This window comes from Ostrinia furnacalis, unplaced genomic scaffold (assembly GCF_004193835.3).
Source record: "Ostrinia furnacalis isolate ACB-3 unplaced genomic scaffold, ASM419383v2 OfSCF1409, whole genome shotgun sequence".
In the NCBI taxonomy this organism is placed as follows: domain Eukaryota; kingdom Metazoa; phylum Arthropoda; class Insecta; order Lepidoptera; family Crambidae; genus Ostrinia; species Ostrinia furnacalis.
Window position 1 is genome coordinate 12,502 of NW_021131648.1, and position 21,567 is coordinate 34,068.

The following is a 21,567-nucleotide window of genomic DNA, read 5'->3' on the forward strand; positions in this document are numbered from 1 at the left end:
CGGTGGCGGCGGCGGCGCGCGCGCAGGCGCCGCCCGCGCCCTGCCGCTAACACACTACTCCATCCACAACGACATGCATGCAGTGAAGCTTGCAAGTAAAACCAGATTCAGTTTCATCTGTGCTCAGTTTCATATGATTCATGATTTTTCTGTGTGATGTTAAGAGTCGTGCGTTGAGGAGAAGCGTTTCGAATTTACTTTGCTCGTTAATTATTCGTTTATGTGATTCAGGTACAGTTGTTAATCAAGAGTCAAGTACGAACAGCTGAAATGCAGAATGTATAAGTATCGGTCCATACGAATACTAATCGTTTGTAATAATGTAGATACGGGCGACCTGCCTGACGTCGTAGGGAGATAGAGCTTGTTGTTAAGTTGTGCAAAGTGGTGTATAAATCTACATAACGAATTAATATACAAAGATGTGGGTTTTCCGTGATCATCTCCGTGTGTGAGTTATACAATGTTAACAGTCGATGTTTCAGAGGATGCCCGCACCTTTGCATTTGATAAGAAGTGACGAAATTTTTAAATACAATGCGATACCCCCTTAACCTCTTCTATGGTGGCGAGCCCGTCTTCGGGTCGGCTGAAAACCCTACGACGCTTCAACAAGATTAGCGAAAAAGGTAAAATAGATAAAATTGTAAATAATGTAGTGTTGCAAACTTTGCATATCACTCACCTCCCTGGTCGTCTAGAGCGACCAGAGTACGAATGCCGGCCTCCTTGCTCTACGCCGCAGAAACAAAAAGTCACAGAGCATGTTAGTTGTGAGGGGTACAGTGGAGTGAGTGGGTGGTCGGCGGCCGTGGGGCCGGCGCCGCGACGTGCTGTGTCATTGTTATTAGGAGTATTGTGCGCCATCATATCGTATTTTACAGTGTGACACCAGGGAGAACATCTCCAGCGTGATCAGCAAATGTCACTGACGGTACATGTAACGGGATGACCTCATAGCAGATGATGACGACTTGGTAGGTGTTCTCCCTGGTGTTTGAGCTGTGTTGTTTGGAGATGTACGGAGTCTTGTTTAGTGTCAGTAAGACATAAATGTTATTCATGTAACTTTATATGGTACTGACATTGAGAAAACATATTTATACATAAAACGATATTTTTACAAAATAATTAATCATTAGTATGTCGTATCGTAATACAATAAAGTAAAATAAATAAGGATAAAATATATAAACAGAAATGTGGACAAGTATTTATGATACTACTTCATTGGTCTGTATTTTGTGTGAGAGTCAGAATGAGGTGTAGCTCGATATATTTGTTGGAGTTCAGTGGCAGGTACGGGGTGTGTACGCGCCCATATACTGGCAGTATTGTGAATGTTCGAGAAGGCATGAAAATCATACAACATAATAGATTTACAGTCAACAACAGAGAGCAGCCACTACACAGAGACCTAAAATACAGAGACAACTAAAATAGGATAGAACAAACATCAACATACACTGATCCTGGTGATTCTTGTAGAGGTACAGATCAGTAGGTGTTTGAATGTCAGAAACAGTCGGAGAGGCACAGAGGCAAATCATATCAGATAGATGTCTATGAAGAAGGATTAATAAAATTATCAGAATCAAGACAAGACTGTAGTAAAAGGTGCGTTTGAAAGTAGTGACCCAGCCTGGAAGGGCGGATTGGTTAGTAAGAATACGAAGTACTAGTTAGTAATAGAGTTGGCGTCCAATAGTAGGTAAAGGGTTTCGTTTAGAAGCAAGCCCAAGCACAAACGGATAGACTATTATATCAGACAGGAAAGCGCACATCTGGGTCAGATACACTAAAGGGGATGCTAACATCTGAGAAGTATTTTCATCTAAATGGGACTTGGATTGTTCTCTATTGTCAATGATGGGCTTCATGCTTGGAACCAAAAACAGCGATTTGGGCACACATTAGGAGCTGACGGTTAACATTTTCTATTGCATATATCAGTTTCGTTATAAAAGAAACTTAGATAAGTGGATTCACTAAATTCTACACAAATTAACAGTCAGCGCCAATAGCCGAGATGCCCACAATATAAAACTCACATAAAATGTACAGAGCTACTGAACAACACAAAGGGCTATAGAGGTCACTAACATTTTAGGACACAGTAAGGCACGGATCATGCAACACCCAATGTATGATTATAAAACATATAATACTGTTTACATATTATATATTATAATCAAATAAAGGTCACGAAAACAAAAATAACATAAAAGGGAAGTTATAATAGGAGAACTACAATAAATATACATAAACATTTATAGACAAAACGTAAATATATTTAGCGACATCGATACACAACAGCCAGGGATAGCAGAGGCTGCGCCCTAGGGGATACTGGGGACGAGCGTCGGAGACCAAACCGAGCTTGGGGCTATCCAGGACACTTCCGCTATACCCCTCACTCCCTCGCATCGAGAACACCTCTCTCACAGATGATCACAAATAATCATATAACCAACGAAATTAAATAAACAAACTATGTGGGGAAACAAATTTTTGAATTCAACAGAAACGCGTCTACCAATAAATTCCGCACAGTTATAAAATCTTCTAAGTAAGAGTTTAACAAATAGACATGGGAAATTTCTCAGTATTCTCGCACGGTTGGAAAATCAATTGAGTGCTTTTAAAGAAAAATACTCGCACATTAATTCAGGTCAGTTACACAGAACACGAAATTGATATAAAAACGAAACGCATTGTTGTCTAATATTTAATAGAAATCTTCTCGTATGTTTCAGTTTTCATATCAAGTTCTTGACAAGAGATTACTGTTATGAATCATGGGGACAGAAAACCCGCTTTATTATTTAACTTATTTTAACATGAAATGGATAGATTCGGGAGGTATTCTCGACATTTAGTTATGTCACTCCCTCCCTTATCGTATTTCATTCGAAAACTTCCATAGCGACCGTATTAGAATTCATTCTAATACACACACATACACTGACTACTGAAATCTAATTAAGTCTGACGTCTATAGCGTCGTCAGCTTATGTTCTTGAAGCAATATTGTTGAATTGTTAGTAAATATTGAGATTATGAAAGTTTTCAAATGTTATGTTAATCTATTCTTACAATCTAGGGACAATAATGTATGAAGGAACCCACCTCTTCGCATAGTTGCATCATACGCCGAGTCGACTCCAATGACTGAAATATTATAAATTACACCGTTATTTTTATGTAATACAAAATTATTATATCAGTATACGATTGTTATTTTTTGAATTATCACCAGTATCATCATCACTGATGAACAGTGGCCATAAGATCTCATCTTATGATCCATCTTTAATGAGCATATTACTAAAAAGACGCTAGATAAATAAAGAAGCCTGTATTGAAATTCAAGCAAACACGGGTTTGAATGTAGACTTGAATATATTCGCTATTAGTAGTTGTTGCGAACACACAAATTCAAAATATTGATTGGTACTATTTCAATCGTTATCTTAGGTAAGATCTTCAAAATAATATTGGACAGTATGCACCCTGGCGGGCACAGCAAAAATTAGAGGAAGCCTAATGTTTTTCTCCTTTAAGTCATATAAGAAGAGTTCCCTCTAATCCCAATGGTTTTTTTTGGTCTGAATTCCACTTGACTGGCCTTTAAATCAGATCAGAATGTCTTAATATCTTTGACTGCATCATTAAAGTTAACGAGCACTGGTCGATTAGATTCGCCTTTGTCGTCTATCTGTTTTGCTGAATCATGAATATCGGTAAAGCAAGTGCTGACCTCATCGGTAACTTGACCGGCTTTCATTTGGAGCTGCTCGAGCTCGCTGCGAGGCGCGCCATTTTCGGCGGGGGGCGCTGCTGCCGGCATCCTGGAACAATCGAAGCAAGAACTGTGAGAATCAAAGAAGTTAAAAACAGCTTGCAAACTCACGTTAAGTAATAGTTGATAGGTCTATCTATACTCTATGCACCTTACAAAATGGCTATTGACCTTCACGGGTTGGGTTTTATTGGCGGTCAAGCAGCTTGACCTGAAAGGCCAGGATCTACAGCTTGACTCAAGCTGTAAACCCTGGCTATACAGTAGATACGCTATTTGTGACGTTTTAAGGCAGCGTGATGGCATGACTCCAGGATAGGGTATCTCCATATTATTAAAAAGTATGGAAGTCAATAGTTTTTTTATGAATATAAAAATTTTAATAGTTTTAAGAAGTTATTTATATCACCGTACTGTAAAGTTACAAACATCACGTAAGACGTTGACGACTGGTCTTGTATTTGTTCCGTTTAGAGCATATTCGCATATTTGTACACTGTAAATACGTATGATTATGCATAGTTTGTTGATAAATGCAATGACAATAAAGTAAATGACTGTTTTATCATTAGGAATGCGAACAAGGTGCTGGTTTATGCAGTAGGTAAATAAAAATACACTGTTGTTAACTTCAATAAAATTGGAAGAATCATAGTAGATACAATCTAAAAAACCGCAGTAGATCGATGTGTTTCGGCCTTGAAGTGGCTAACATTCGACCTTACGTTTGCAATTAACAAAATTAACTATTGTTGTACGAACACGCGTCACTTTTCGTACATAATGGCCTAAATTTGGGTGGAACAGGACATTGACACGAGTTTACGCTAGTATCCTCGCGTGTTATCCAAAAATAAGTGTAATTGTACGTGTTTATGTATCTACATTTGGATTTCCGAACATCGGCAGTTAAATTTGGGTGACTAATGTTAGAAAATTATCACACGTAGCACAACTACGAGTTCCAAGTACCAACCCTTCTAAGTTTCATTAAAAGGTTGTTATAGGCAAGTTGTACGTTGTAGCTGAAGACGAAGTTTCGGAATTACCATAATTTATTTACGGTACGTGCTCCAACCAAAGCTCTAGGGCGCGGTCGGGAATCTTCGATAAATCAGTTTTATTCCAGTTCTCAACAAAGACAACATATCTTACAGATATCGTCACAAAGACTTAAGTTTCCATAAATCGAAATGACGCTTCTACATTGCCTGCAAATCTCTTGATAGCCAAACGTGATTCTCTTTGCGAATAATCAAGTGGAGGTTGAAGGACGAACAAAATCAAGAGATTCCGTATTTCGGGATTGTTATGCCAATTATTTTTGTAATCAAAAGGAAGTAAATGTGAAGAGAGACATCAGAGTTGGCGACGAAAGTTAAATCTCGAGACGTAAATTAATATAACAACCATTATGATTCAAGAATGTAGGTCAAGATACCTATTAGGAATTTCCTACTAAACATTGTTTATTGTGTGTATTACCACAGAATAATAATAAGTACTGTATTACCTTCGCCTTGAATTTTTAAACTAGGTAATATTCACTTTCCTCGTAGACTACTACGTCAGCAAAAGGGAACAAGCTAAATAGTTAAAAGCGACCGGCGCACGCTAGGCGTTTAGCTTTTATTTCAACGTTAAACTTGCTAGTTTTCTAGGTTTATTTCAAACTAATTGCGGTTTCACCTTCTATTTGCGAATTGCAAATGTTTCAGCTAAATAACGAGCATTAAGTTTCCGTCGCAAAAATAATGCTATTGGCTATTTCTCTATTGCTAAAATCAGCATTGCGACGTTTTTGCAGTCGACGACTACTAATTAACCGATGTATAAATTAACAATCCGTTAGTTTGTAGTGTGCGTCGCCACTCTCTTGAAAATATTGCTAGATATTGAAAACTAGCTCTTCTAGTGTGCAGATACAACTGATACAATCTACTGATCTCGACACTCAACATGCGCATCATGAAGATCTGAAATGAGGTCAATAGGTCACAATAATGGCGGAGAAAGTATTTGCTAATTTTGTCCAATTAATCGATTAGAATGCAGTGGCAATGCGCAGCATTGCTCCAATTTTCAAAACGTATAAAACAATGCCGCATACTGTCTATTAAATATTGATCAAAAGAATAATCAATGCGACAGATTATACAAAGTACCACGATATTTTTGGAAAGGAAATTATCGGTCACAATTTGTCACAAACAAATTTCCATAATAACAGCGGTATTTGGAAGGAAAGCCCTTCTGGCATCGAAGATTAGCGCTCGGGGGTGTCGGGCGGGAGGGACAGTTTATGAGGCCTTCATTCACGGGCAGATAACAACAAACATTTCCAGTTTCATGATGATAACGTAACGAGTGTGGTAGATGGTTACACTATGTTTACAAGATAGTACACGAGTGAAAAAGACAGTGAGTTACTGGCAGAATCAGAGCAAAGAAAAATAAAATAATGAACGTAAACTCAAGAGCGAGGTGGCTTTGCTTGATGTGAGTCAGTGGCGTATTTGTCTTGAAATATTTGTCATTTGAATGTACTCATTTCCCTTTGAAGGAACGTCTGGCGTGTTTTCCTTTTACCTTATTATTAAAAGGCCAAAGGCATCCCGACCTTTGTCATCTCGTTCTACACACAATTTAATATTTATTTTAACTTTAGTAATATGTAGCTGAACAATGAACTCAGCAAATATTATAAACAGGGCGGGCGACCTTGAACGCCTGAACAAAGAAGGGGTGGTCGTAACCCAGGGTTGCCATTTCCACCCCTCTTTTATAGCGAATCTGTTTGCGGCCTCTTCAGACAACCGAAACCATAATCAAAGTTTAGGGGACTTTAACGGCTTACCTATACGAGCCTCGATCTTATAAATAAAACAGACATGTGTTCCTTTTTTAACATTCTTAGTACGCCCGTATTCACAAATTGCAAATAGAACGTGAATAGAGCTCTGTGATTGGTTCGTGTGTCACCCTGTGCATCCACGCGCACTGTGAGACCTCATAGTAATAATAATGTTAGTGAATACGGGCGTTAGTCAGTCTCTTCTTAAATCTTCATTCTCTCATCTCGACTCAGTATTACCAAGGCTTATGTTTAACACTATCACAGCACAGCACTTCGTTATAATTAGCAAAAATCAATCAAGCAAAGCATTAGGTGATTCAAATCGATCCGATTGGGTTTTGTTCCAAAATAAATAATGTATGTATAAGTTTAGTTGCACAATATTAGATAACTGTGCCATCACTAAATACCGTGTATCGATCGTCTGGTAGCTAGAACGTTTTCTCATATACCATAAATTAATTCGATTCTATAAACACGAATCGGTTCACTAGGCTTGGCAGAATTCCCGGCATTTTCTCTATGCTGTGCCATTTGTCTTCCACTCTGCTTAAAGTTGCGAAAAATTGAAACTATCAACTGAAGCGCACACGGGTCACCGGATTTATTCAGCCGACTGGGTCTCACTCTCGAGTAAAACAAAACAGATCAAGCTCGGGAAAGCTGGAAATACGGGGACGTAGCCAGTCAACCAATAACTTCCTTGAATATGGGACACGGTTAAATAAACTTTAAAACGTGATAGCAGGTGCGAGTTACAAATGCGACAACAGACCTGTATTGTGTTTCAAGAGACAACATTTAAGTAAAAAATCAAAAGAAAAAAATTACAGTCTGGCACAGTAAAATTGAAACTCGTTCAATCTTGAATCTACGATTGAGCTTGAAGCTTTGACCGTCGTTTGAGAAACCACAATTTCTTCAAAATAAGATTTATGTAAACAACCAATAAAAATTGAACCTTTTGGAATAAAATATTTTCTTCAGGAATAGAAATCCGTAGGGTGGAATTGTGTAAAGTAATCGTTATTATTTGACAGTTGATAACGTACGATTATTAACTGAATTAAAAATAGCAATAACAGAAGATTTCTAGGCACTTGTGGGCAACCATAAATTACTGGAACATTGGAAAATGTTGAACCCTCGTAGAAACTTCAAATGATTTGGCAATTTGGGCCACTCTGTTTAGTAGGGAATTTAGTGCAATGATTTGTATGGAGACCCCTCNCAGCTGAAGGCAGGTCAGGATACTTAATTTTACTTTTTGGTTTAATTATAATACCTTTTTTGTATCAGTAAGACAAAAATAACAATCAGATGATTGGTTCGTTGGTTCCAACCTAATCATAGGGATTGCAAAAGGCATAGATCGAGATCTTTTCGCCCACCCAGTGAAAAGACCCACACATGTAACATAACAGATGTATGGAACCCTCACTTTGTCTTGTTGTCCGATGGAAAAGCCAAAATACTGTTCATATAACTTAGTTACTAATGGTGTCAAATTCCTTCGCTGAGTTTTGAAAGTAATGTCACCACAAATTTAAAAAAACTTTTAAGGATCATTTTTGCACTTTCTTGACATTATTTAAGAATCACTTAACTCTAAAAACAGAACAAAACACTACGCTCTTCAAATAAACAATTTCTCTGAATGCGAAAGTGAAAAAAAAAGGTTAATTTTTAATTTTGTGGGTAGTAGCTGTAACACGAAAACTAGACCTGATGGAATCAAAATAAATATGGAAATAAATTGAGGGTAGGTAGGTAATTTAAAATTAGCAAGCACCTTTCTTGTTACAAAATTTTGTTGACCAGTGATATTTATTTTATTCATGAATTCATACTATTTGGTTCATAAGCAAGCAAGAATTATTATTTTAGAATTTATTTAGAGTTGCTGGCACATCAATCTACCATGATTTGTATTTTTTCGTCAATTGATTTTGAACTCTATGTGTGAGACATAAGGTTGAAAATAATTTAAATACATTTTAATATTGAAAATATCATAAGAAGAAAGCACTAAATAAAGAACTTTAATTTGTCTAAACGTCTTAATGATTAAAAAATACAAATCATGGTAGATTGATGTGCCAGCAACTCTAAATAAATTCTAAAATAATAATTCTTGCTTGCTTATGAACCAAATAGTATGAATTCATGGATAAAATAAATATTTTTTTCCGATGCGCAATAAAAATCGCCCGCTGTGTCCTGAAGAAAAATTTTTTTTCACCTACTTTTTGCGAAAAAAGTACCATACAATGTTATATTTTTATAATCCTGATAAATGTAGCTTTCAGGTCATATTTTTTTTATTAGATTATCTCCAGTTGTTTAAAAGTAAATGACGTTTATTAAAAAAAAAACTTTTAGATTTTTGTGAATTTTACTCAATATTTCAATTTTTTTGTATGAAAAGGCAAAAAGTTTGTTCTAGAAATGAATTCGCCATCCTTTAATTATCCGAAAATGATACCACACTTGCCCTAATACCCATAGTTTTGAAGATATGGGCCTTAAAGTGAAGCGCGGCGGAAGGAAACTTGCCCCCCCTCCCCCTGCTACCACAGGGGGGGCTCCCGATGTCTACCGACGGAAATCCACTCAGGAGCACCCAAAGAACCACTGTTGCAAAAATGAGCCTTCTATACCAAAGTGGAGGGGTTCTTGCACTAAATTCCCTACTAGTTGGCCCGTTTTCGACCCGAGCTCTGAATTCGGGAAAATACGGTACCGGTGCCGACTGTGACCCGTATCATGCGGTTCGATGAATTCCCTAGACAGGTTGGCTTACTAAGTTACAGGTGAAACAACAAACCTTTGGTTTGGAATTGAATCATATTGATTTTAAACACAAATAATGTGTATGATTAATAAAGAGAGAGTAATATTACTGTGGTAATATTGTGTGATCTGGTTCTTTGGCATCAACAAAAACAAAAGAGATTTGAACACACCTGAAGAAAAAACATCTATCACATCCTCTCTTACAAGTGTAATCCGTACAGCCTTATTTCGTTATTTAGCAGCTCTTTTCGACTACCTTACACGTGCCACTACCCCAGGGAGGATGTGAGAAACGGATAAAGTAGAATATATAGAAATCGTTTAACGAAATGGCTTATAAGTACGAAGATTTAATTGAGGTCGAGTTTTCTCAGCTTCTATGCAAAACGCTTGCCTTCTTGCAAGAAAAATATCAGTTAGTGCTAACATGAATGAAAAGACCCTTTGTATCTTAAAAGCAATAGCGGAAGCAGCATAAAGCTGATTTATGAAAGAATCAAGGCAGTTAACAAAGCACTCAGATTTTGTAAGCACTCATAAATTACTTGGGAACCCGTGCAGGAACTTGCAGTGATTTGGCAATTTTCCCGACTCCACTGCCCCACTTTTAGGGTCTGAAGTTTGGAAAATTTTGTACACAGTTGACTGCAAACCGTTTAGCAATAGTTTGTCGAGTCCCGATTCCCGAACTCTATGTATTTGATCACAAGTGAACCATAAATACAGGTAAGTTTGAATCCAGAAGGTAAAGTTGAGATTGGGAATGACAACAAAAGAAACATTTTCAATGAAGAAAAAGGCTTTTTCTTTTGTCTGAAAGTTGGCACTCGCCTCTTTGTATCTTTCAGTAAATCCCTTAGTTGGGTCGTGGCATAATGTAAATCACGACCATTTGCATAATCCATCCTATCAGAAGATATCCAATCCGTCTAGTTCTAACGACATTGCATCGATATTGATTTTGTTTAAGATATCCTTAGAGGAGAACTTCAAGTAAGCCGCATGTTGTTTGCCAGCAAGTATAAATAAATGATTAGTTGAATGCAGCAATTGAAGGAATTAGCTTCTGTTATCAAAGAAAATTGTTGAGGGGGGCCATTACCGATGTTCAATAATGCAGTCGTTGAAGCTAATGCTAACTTTGCTTTATGACCACTTTAGAAGTTTGTGGAAAACTGAGCAAACTATGTACAACAAAACAAAAAACATCACACGCTGGCAGTTGTAATTGCCGTAATTTACTCAGCCACTCCAAATAGTCAATGAACAAACATTACATAGTAAAATTTTGTTTGAGGCAGGTGAAGGGGCTATGAATGAAGCATGTGATAAATAAACGAACGTATTAGAAAGTGAGACTCCGATTACGGCCATGCACTAGCGAGCATTACTGGGAGCTCGTTCACGGCATGCGATGGCGTGCGGTTCTGCCGACCTTAGAATTTTAATGGGACCTGTGTAAAAGGTTGTCGTCTCTGAAACTGTTGCTGTTTTATTTATTAACCCGTCCCTGCCTGGTACCCTCGCCTCTGAAAACTTTATGAGAGACTATGAATATCCGATAGGCGTCCGGCGGACAACAATTTTATACTTATTTTCGGAGTGGAATTTCAAATCTGCTTCTATCTTCAATACTTTTTGTTCCAATTTGTTGGCGAGACCGAAGATAACACGAACACGGAACTTAGAACACACAAGGAAAACTAAGATCGAAATTACCTAACATTCCAGTAGGTACACACCTATTTACCCGACTGTTGAAGGAGGTTGGTATTTTTGCAGCGAACCTTGTAGCCTAACTAATGGTTGGAGAATATGAGGTTTCATCAAGTATCTTATTACATCATGTACTTTCTGTGACATCATGAATGTGTTCTTCTAAGTGCAAGTATATTTCTTCATCTTACAGTAAATTGTCGTTTCCATTTGTATTTTCAGTTTGCTTTTGACGCAGTCGAGCTTTTGATTTTCCTTGTTCCAGTATTGTTTGCCGTGTGGTCGCACAATGGGGTCGCTGGTATTACGGCTTACGGCTCAACTTCAAATCTTTATTCTACCCGTAACCCGCGCAAACAAATGTAGGAGTCTGAATAAAAATATTTTTTTGCTGCCTGAGTAAACAGGCCAACTGTTTTTATACTTATCACACGGCGAGAGTTATTACCAACACTATTCGAGTATGATAATCACACTTTATAGTTTTCAGCCGAACTCTGGCTTGTAAATAAAGCAGTGGATACTGTATGGCTGTCTTGAAAATAAACCAACCCTTCTTGTTGCCGTAACATTTGTAATATTATTTTCTTGATTAGGTTTTATACTTCCACGTTTCTTAACTCTGTAAACATTAATGGTCGCTGGCGTGGCTTTACCATTACTTTATTTGCAATAAATATTTCACTTGCAAACAGTGACGTTGATTGCGATAAAGGTCGGAAATGGTTGTTTAGTGTTACGCCAGCTTAACTGGCTTCAGCGTGCGAAGGCCAACATATTTGTGATATATTTGCGGCACGCGTGAACCCCGGAGGGCGCCTGATACTCGCCCCTCATTTGTTCACGCCACTCGTCTACCCTCGACGACCTTTCATTTCAACATGCTCGGATTAAACTGATCTGCAGCTGAATCGCTTCATTTGCCTTTGACATCTGAAAATTATATAGCACTCGCAATCAGCGAGTATGCTTGATTTTTCATAAGATTCCCAAGATTTCTGCTTGCGTGATTCTTACAAGATTGTTTCTCCTGGATTCTAATATATTTTCAGGTTCAAAAAAGGCTTTTCTTTTCTACCAAGAATTCTTCTAAAGATAGCAAAGCGTAACGAAGATAAACGATTTTGCCGAACAATAAACCATGTCTTCTTCACGCCTCCCCCTACACTTTATCAATGAAGGGACAAAAATAATGTGAATGAGTGCTTCAATTGATATACTTTCGGTTTGGTAGGTCGGCCAGCAGTACATTACCCGTATCGTATATTTAGAATTGTAATTGGAAATAACTTTCCTGCCGCAACAATTGATGGTGTTGATGTTTCTATTTCTATAATATTGGTTGAAGCTGTTGAATTTGGTAAATTTGGAACAGAATTGCGAGTATTAAGGGCATTTTGTGGCAAAACATCTCAGGAAACATATAATTTCAGCGTCCGGTCGTATCCTAAAAACGGCTGTAATCTTAGCACATGCAGAGATCGCCGACGTAGCTGTCCTCGGAAAATCAATAGTCGCGCGCACCGCCGCCAGCTCCGGCCGGGCTCGCTTACACACGCCGCGCTCACATCGTTACAACTTTCAACAATACAATTAAAACTTCAACAAAACCTTTTTTAATCCACTCCCAAGGTATCTCGAGGCTTGCAACGCAAAATGATCGGATTTAACCTAAGTACGAATCGATAGGCGTTTTGGAGAATTTGAACGAACTTGAATTTAAACTTTTGATTTTACACGTTGGAGTATTTCTAATATTGAAGTTAGGAGTAATGGAAGTGAATGAAGAGATCAAAGAAGTTAATCAAATTAAACGGCCTCAAAATAAGATTACTTGATTACATAATATTCGACATTTTACGCAATAAATTGTTGATTGTCATTGCCATAAAGATTATTTAATCAAAAGTAATTTTATTTAATTACGATATAACTTTTTCAGTTACGAATGTGGCGCAAAGCAATTTCACATGTCACGCATGAATATAATCGTTTTGTAAATGGAAAAATAACTTAATTACAACAGTAAACTTATGAATTATTGATGAGATTAAAAATACATACCTATCGTAAATAAATAAATGGTCAGTAAACAAAACGCAATGTAATCTTTGATTGAAGGTCCCAAGATAATTATGTTACTACCTTTTAAGCTTGATTGTGAGAGAAAGACCTAATATGTTAATATATAAAAATATCGGTTACATACATGGCAACCTCAGGAAGGCTAAAATCCAGTGTTTTTGAGAACATACTACACTGGGCCAAAAACTATACTTTTGAATTACAAATAAAAAAAAGAAAAAGGAAGAATCGATAAAGCTCAATATGTCGAGTAAAAAAGTGATCTCTACCAAGCCAGCTTATCTGCCAAATGGGGTCATAGATTAATTCTTAATTAATAGAGTCGGGTCTAATATCTTTTTGCGCTATTTCTGTCTTCTAGTCTCGTTAAATCCAATTTATCGTTTTAATTACGCGCAACACCAACGTGTAGGTCTGCAGTTTCCATTTTCCTTGTCAAAGTATGAATGTTTTTCCGATATTTAGTTATAAATTACCTCCATTTTCCATTTTCAGCTCTTACCGGGAAAATATGGTTAGGCATGTGCATATTCGTCATAGGTTTTTTTAAGAGATAAGGTTGGGGTTAGTGAATCACAACGAGTTAATTTGATTAATCGTTGAGTAACACCATTTTGTTATCATCATCTGTTAGCTCTACATCCACTTTTGGAGTTATATTTAACTTTTCAGTCAGTTAAATTAACAATTTTGAAACTGTTAACAACTTTAATTAGTTTACTCGTACCCACATGACTTAGTATTCATAGAATATGCAATCATCGACTTTTGCTTTTCTAATATTACCCATTAAAATTAAAATATTGTAGGCTTTACATCGATCAATAAAGATTACGGATTAGATTTTGCAATTTAGACTTAGAAAGCTTTTGTATCTCATCCGAATTTATTGAATTCTACCGTTTTGCGGTTTCAGAATATTTATTATGTTCAGAATAATCTCCACTTTTATCTCCCGCAAATCGCATCATAACGCACAACGCATTTTCGCAAACCACCTACGCATTTAACTCCAAATTGCCCGTGACCCGAACCCCCTGTAGGGGAATTGCAATTCTAAGATCCGTCTTCGTTCCGGAGTGTCCCGGTGCCAGCGGTGGTCGAGCTGGCTGAAGGGGACCCGAGATTGGTTCAGAGGTTAGTGGGACCAGCTATTCTCCTCTGCAGGCAAAATTATTTGGGAAGGTAATTTGGACCCGATTAAGATCCCGCCTGGTGTGGCTATTTACACGTCACACCAGCAGCCTTTTGTTCAATTGACTCTAATTTATTGGTTGATGGAATATCTATCAATAGAATCTTTATTTCTTAATCCAATTCAACCTCTACTCAATTTACCAGACAATATCAATCATTATAATGCCATTTGCGGTATTCGAGACTCCGATTGTGACGTCACGGATTACACGAATGACGCAAGTGGACCAAGTTAACTGTAAATAGAGTAAATACAGAGTTTGTTGTCCGTAAACACAAGGGGAGGAAATTTTTGTCCTTTCTTCTTGTGCAATTAAAAAAGTTCGTCGCCAAAAGTAAAGTTTCCGAGTTATTTATTATGTCACTTGTAATAACTCAATGTCTTTACTTTTTGAAGTCTCTTGCCGAGTTAAAATGTTTGTAGGGTATATTTGATTAAAAATGGTTGGTTCCTATTTATAAACACGGTTAACTAACACGAAGTCTCGTTCGCAGGTTACATGAAAATCTTACATTGTTCTTATTAGACGCTATTATATTATTTTTATTACGATGTAGGTATAAGTTTATTTACTTATAAGTTAATCTAGATCCATTTAGTACTTTTGCGTGAAAGAGTAACAAACATAAATCCATCGTCGCGAAAATTCGCGTTCATATTAGATATCAGATAAAACGTTATAACCCGGTTCACATGGACACGTTATCAGTCAGGGTCGTGGGAAGGTAACCGTTCAGTAAGTGCAGTTACCTTCAGCCAGGCCACTGCTTGCAGGAAGGATGTAATCGCCGTATCTGATGTCCTACCTAGGTAACGTTTAAAAGGTGCCCGTGAACTGGGCATTATAAGCTTTCCAAATCTAGATTATACTCGTACCTAACTAGAAGGATTTTGTCGGGCTCATAGATTTTCCCAAGAAAAAAGCTATTGTTGTTCAAACAGAATTGAGTGACGTCATGAATCTTAACTTTTGCCTACTCAAAAAAGGTCAAAACCAAAGACAAATTAATCCTCAACTTTCTTGGGAAAAGTTTGGCGATTCGATAACATAGACATAGGTACATACAATATGTTTTTTTTATGCAAAACAAGGCAGGTATTTGCCAATAATCGCACCTGATGTTAAGTGGGATGCAGTCTATGATGGTACATATCTGCCCTGTAAGTAAGTGCCTATTCACTATTGTTGTGAAGGAATTTCTGTCAAGTTTGTAGAAATTAGTGACGTGACGAATCTTAACTTTTAGCTAGTGTCTGTTTACTCAGAAAAGGTCAGAAGCAAGGACAAATGAATCCTCAAGCATGTAGGTACTTTCTTGGAAAAAGTTTAGGGTTTGATGACATACAAGTTATGAAGGGATTTGTGCCAACCCAAGTTTATTAAATCATTATGCGTAAAATACGAGGCAAACATATTTCATTGTCAGTATGTGCACGAACATGCTATTAGGGATAACAATGGTTGCGATACATATTTACTAACGCAGTAACTCTACTGCATTAATTCTTGAGTCTCATGATTAGTGAGATACCTACTTTATGACCCTGTAGACTAAGACAATTATTGCATTGCTGGATTAGGACTAGGTACCTACTTGATGCCCTAAGAAATCCACACCTGTGATAATATGTGGGTTAATCCGGCACTAAATATTTTCGTCGTAAGAATATTCAGAAATGGAATGTCTTTATTCAACTTTGAGCAAGATTAGCACTCTTGAACGTCAAAAAAGGAAGAATAATTAAAAGAGTAAGGGACTCTTTTTAAGTTTTTTCTTCGAGTCTTTTCTCTTTTTAAGTCTTATCTTTCGAGCCCTACTAGCGCTACGAGGCGCTAATTATATGGCAATAATATGAAGTAATAATTAGGAAACTTAAACGCAAAAGTGGGGTATTGTGAGGTGGTAGAGGAATTATGGTGGAAGAGATGTTGGCCCAAAACCGTGGAAACCATATTACCTATTTATCAGACAGACACTGTTAACCAAAATATAACACAGCTTCAACAACAAAGGCAAACGCTGTACTAGACGACTTCATAAAATAATTAATTCAGTATTCATAAATAACGACGATCGATAACTATAAACAGTAGACGCATAATAACGGTTCAATAAACTACGAGCTCATTCCATAGTCAATCAAGTCTATTGATAGATGCCATTTTCTTCCCAGACGCGTTAATGCGTTAAACGCCCTTGGCCTATGGCAAAGGACTGCCCTATAAATGAAAGTCGACTTCGAATAGTTGTCCAAGGGAATTCTAATGAACTAATAAGATAAAGCAGTGACGACAGCGTTCCGGTTATTAACGAAGATAAGTCATCCATGCTGCGTTTGGTAGAGGACGGGTGACCAGACTAATCAAAGTAAGGTAAGAACATGGTTTTTGGTAAGTTTACAAGATGTGGCGCTTAAGACTGAACAAAGATTTAATAAAATACCTACCTACTGATTGATACTATGGCATGCACCGATGAAGCCTATGCTCGGTAAGCAACGGGATTTCTTACCAGGAACCTACCTAGGCAGTTAATTTACAGGCTAAAAACGTGTTTCTTCCTTGGTTGTGGTAATTTTAATACCGACTAGCTAAGTCTTCAGGTTAAGACACTATAATTTCCATTGTGTTCAATTTTGCATTGTGAAGAGAATCTTGATTATGTGAACGTATTGTAATGAGTTGAAAATCTGTTGAATAATAGCAGCAGGATGAGATACCAGCACAATGGCAAGTCATCGACCAGCCATCGAATAGTCGAATTCAGAAATTCAAACACTTGATATTGTCTTAAAATAGATGAAGTAGCTACATATTGCCGCGTCTATGAGGTTTAAATTGCTCACCATTGAGTCACCACGAGATGACTAAATAAGATTACACAAAAACATCCCATCACTTAATTACCTCAATGATCGTAAAAACCTCAGCGAACTTCATTAAGTATTTATAAGTTCAGCGAGACTTTATCCTTTGTGGCAAATTGGCTTGGAGCTGACTCATACAATATTAGCTGAGAGCAGCTACCTCGCAATTGCCGTCCTATGAATTATGTAAAATTGTTTCATTGGTATTTCAATAACATATTTCTGAGGGATAAAATCCAGAATGAGGTATTTCAGCAGAAGACCAAATGATACGCATTTGTATGGCCACATGTGTCGGAGCACCAATAAGAGAGATGGTTTCTCGAGTTAAGAACGTGCCTCGAAAAATAGTTTAAGTCGTTTCCAGCTCTATGGATAGAGAAAACACAGCGAATATGATAAGTGAAGGTCCTCGAAAGGTTCCGAACTTGGTTCCGAGTTAACTCCGAGTTTAGTCTGTTGAAGTTGAACCATAAAACCGGCCTCGGAGTAGACCCTACAGGAGCCCTAGTTGGATGTTGGTCTCACATACAAAATTAGGGTGGATTTCGTTTCCTCAGAGGCGAACTTCAAACGGCTACCTACAGGATTACGTGTACAAGTGGTATCAAAGAAGAGGTGCCTATTCGAACTGCCCCATGTCATAGGACGTCACATATATTTGTTTTTTGACCTTGTTGTTTGGCCCCACAGGAGGGGGAGAGTCGCGTCATAGCTTATGACCTCTTATGACTCATAGAGACATAGACGTGGTGATTCTTGGATGGCTCAAACTTGGAGTGCAAGTGTGGTTTTGTTTCCCAGTCGACAGCACAAATGATGTCGTGCCCTTCGTGCTCAAACAACTGCAGGCAGGAAGATTTAATGAAGGCTACTGACAACGCCACTCTTGAGGCGGAGTTTTGGGCTGACGCTGTGTAGGTTTGTTGTCAACACGACAAGAAGAAGATAGAGACATGTACGAAGATTAAAGAATCTGTAGGGTCAAGTAGATTAGCGCGGTGGAGCACAATATGACAAAGGCAGCAGCAATTTCGTACCCACTTCTTCGGTCAGGTATAACCGATAGGCAGTAGTTAGGTAGAGAGATGATGTTTGGTTACGATGAAATGACAAACTGCGGCCTAGGACCTGGCGGCCATAAGTGGTATCGGTAGGACCTCACGAACATAAGTACCGGTATTTATCTTTGAAGACCGTTTTGAGGATGATGTGGTTTTGACGGGTAAGTATGTCGTTTTAATATACAAAAGATTAAACCTCAAGAACGAACGCCCTGGGAGCTGGTGGGTGCTTTCTTACAGATTTTAAATCACAAAAAGGGGGTACCGCTGTCAAGTAGAAGTAGAATCCTTATGTAGATAAGAGATTTAATATTTTTTTAAATTAATCTAGTACTATGATAATATCACAACAACCTATCAAATTGTAACAGTTACCTAATTTTGCATTAATCTAACTTTATTGAAATAAACATGGTAATTTTACTAAATAAATACTAAATTAATTTTTGCCAATCATTGTGAGTATAAACGATAAAAAACCTAATGACTAATTTGGTAAAATGCTATTTTTCCTGTAAACCAATTGCAAAATTAACTTTAGTTGATTGACTTGGTTACAAAATAAACTGGATCTATCCGAAAATTCAACGTTTCCAGCTTCTATTTCATTTAGTAAAACCACATAATATAAAAAACTGAAAACATTGAATTTTCGGATAGATCCAGTTAATTCTGTAACGTCCGTCCATTTGAAAGAGCTCGTGAAGCACTTTCAAGATCAGTAACCAGTTTTTCGATATCTTGTATAGTTTAGAAATAATTGAGTGAGATCACTTATCGTTTCCACCCTGTATAGTTACAAATATGATTTGTAGTTGTAGGTCATAACCAGCTAGCAGCGCTAATCAGTAATAGAAATTCGTATCTCCAGGGAATTCAATCATCTAAATCTCTAACCATGTTGGTCGGTTCTTTGGCTTTTTTGAGGTTTGATTTAAAGCTGAAAGCCCATTACGTGTATTGAAGTAATTTAATAGTGTTAAGATGTTTTAACTAAATGAGTAGGTATTTCTGAATGGTTAGTGAAGGAGATATGCATATTATGCATATTATAACGGTAAGATCTCTCTTAGCGGCAATAAGAATTACTACATAAAAGCTTAGCTGTTTAATTTTAATACAAACTTTGTGGTTTATACAGCGTTTAGCTGTTTAGATAACAATGCTAATCCTACATTCAATAAAATATATTTTTAGGTTGGTTATGTGCTGCTGAAGGAAATTGTGCTACAAAACCATAACACTTCTCATACATTCTCGAATGTAGGATTTATCAGATAAATTAAACAGCGTTATCAACAAATTATAAATAATGTAATGATACAAAATCGCTAAGAACAAATTATGAAGAAAGTAATGACATGACATCATCAGCCTCCCACAAATGATGACTAGTGTGTAACGGATGTATATTAACTCATAATTACAATTTAGCTACCCCAAGTAGCAAAGTTTAATTCAATTAATGATTATTTCATTAACTTGTATCATCATTACGCACAATCTTTTACCAAAATGCGGCGAAACTTCTTTGAATAAAACTCTTTAAATGTAATCGAATTAGCCGACTTACCTGAAAGTTTTGTTTTGTAGCACCTAATAGAAACAAAAGACGGCCGAAGACACTTAGCACACCCACTAGGCACCAAAATACAGCACAAATGTGAAAGAAAAGAACTGAAAGGCTTGCACTGGCCACTGACAGCTCAGTTGCTTGCTGGTCGATCAACTCTTGTCTGTTGAAGGGAGGTTAGCAATGAAATGCGCAATGTTTTGACTATGCGCATTGACCTTCATTTTAAAAAGCATGCGCATTAAACATCAATTTTGAAATTATTTCAGCAAGTTTAGTTATGTTGATTGCTAATTTAATTGTTAAAAGACTTAATTTTTATTGAAACCACGATTTTATTGAAAAAAATTGCAATATTATTTATTTTATTTAGCGCCATCTGTTGTCGAGTAGTTTCATAAAATATTTAGCGCCATCTAGTGAGTTTTTTTAAAGACACAATACAAGAAAGTTAGACTACTCCACGATAGATGGCACTAGTATACTCTTATTTTAAATCTTGCTACGATCATGGAAATAGTGTAGAAAGAAACAACTACTACGAGGATCGTAGCACCACGTAAACGTAATTAATATGGGAGAGGTACGTCTACGAAGTATCTATAAAATACGAACATTGCCAAAACTTAATTAAATTAATTATTAGACGTAACTTAGTTTATTTTCACGACAAAAATGTGGTGATGATATTTTTTTTTATCAACTACAATCACAGATTATTTACGATACGATAAATCTTAAACCCATAGTAGTAGCTATGACATTTATCTATGAAATTTAGTGAGTTAGAAGAAAAGCGTAGGTTACCTACCCTATTTTCTTTTAGTTAAAACTTGTAGCCTAAATAAGCTTATTTCACAACAATATGGCCTTCTCTACCTTCAATGTATGTATTTTACTATGTAAGTAGACAGACCGGAACGAAAAGACGTTCAAGTAAAACGTTGATCTTAATCCGGAGGTCCGAGTTCGATTTCCGTCAGACGCATACGCCACACGCCGAGTACGTCAAAATACGTTCTTGAGTGGCGACCACGAGCCGGAAGACGTAGCGTGGGCAGGCCTCCCACTAGGTGGACCGACGACACAGACCACGTTGTGTGGTCTGTGACCGACGATCTGGTGAAGGTCGCGGGAGGTGCCTGGATGCGAGCGGCGCAAGACCGGCCTTTGTGGAAATCTTTGGGGGAGTCTTTGTCCAGCAGTGGACGTCTTTCGGCTGAAACGAACGAACGAGAACGAACGAACTTAAGACTTGAATCAAGGTGATCTAAAAATAAGTATGATTCAACGGATTAAGTGATACATTTATGAAGTTAGGTAAAGTATTTTTGACTGAGCTATGTGTGTTACACCATAATATCTACCATACCTACTTATTATAGGTATCTATTGTTGCAATCTACACGATAGAAGAAGAAGCAACGTCAACAAAATTGTTGATTCAATCAGAACAAGGGCTTTACGTGATGATTATCAATCAATTATCTAATTATGTAAGTAATAATGTTATAAGGTACACCTACATCAATGTAACAACCTTATGTTTAAGTGAAGTAGGTAAGTATTCGATCCCGAATATTATGTATTTTATTTGTGATTAGTCCG

General features: G+C 37.2%; 1 protein-coding gene across 5 annotated transcripts in view; it reads right to left on the reverse strand.

Moving 5' to 3' along the window:
* The window catches only part of LOC114352614 (synaptosomal-associated protein 25), a 29,804-nt gene extending 9,642 nt beyond the window's left edge, over positions 1-20,162 (reverse strand). For 3 of the 5 annotated variants that reach the window (XM_028304273.1, XM_028304276.1, XM_028304275.1), the window contains exons 1-3: positions 19,960-20,155; positions 3,761-3,851; positions 3,130-3,171 (exon numbers count right to left, since the gene is read on the reverse strand). In XM_028304273.1, coding sequence (XP_028160074.1) covers positions 3,130-3,171; positions 3,761-3,850 — 132 coding nt within the window. In that variant the 5' untranslated portion in view covers position 3,851; positions 19,960-20,155. Of the gene's footprint in view, positions 1-685; positions 735-3,129; positions 3,172-3,760; positions 3,852-19,959 lie in introns of all 5 variants that reach the window. The other 2 variants (XM_028304274.1, XM_028304277.1) reach the window with 2 other exon arrangements.
* Positions 20,163-21,567: the final 1,405 nt, after the last annotated feature.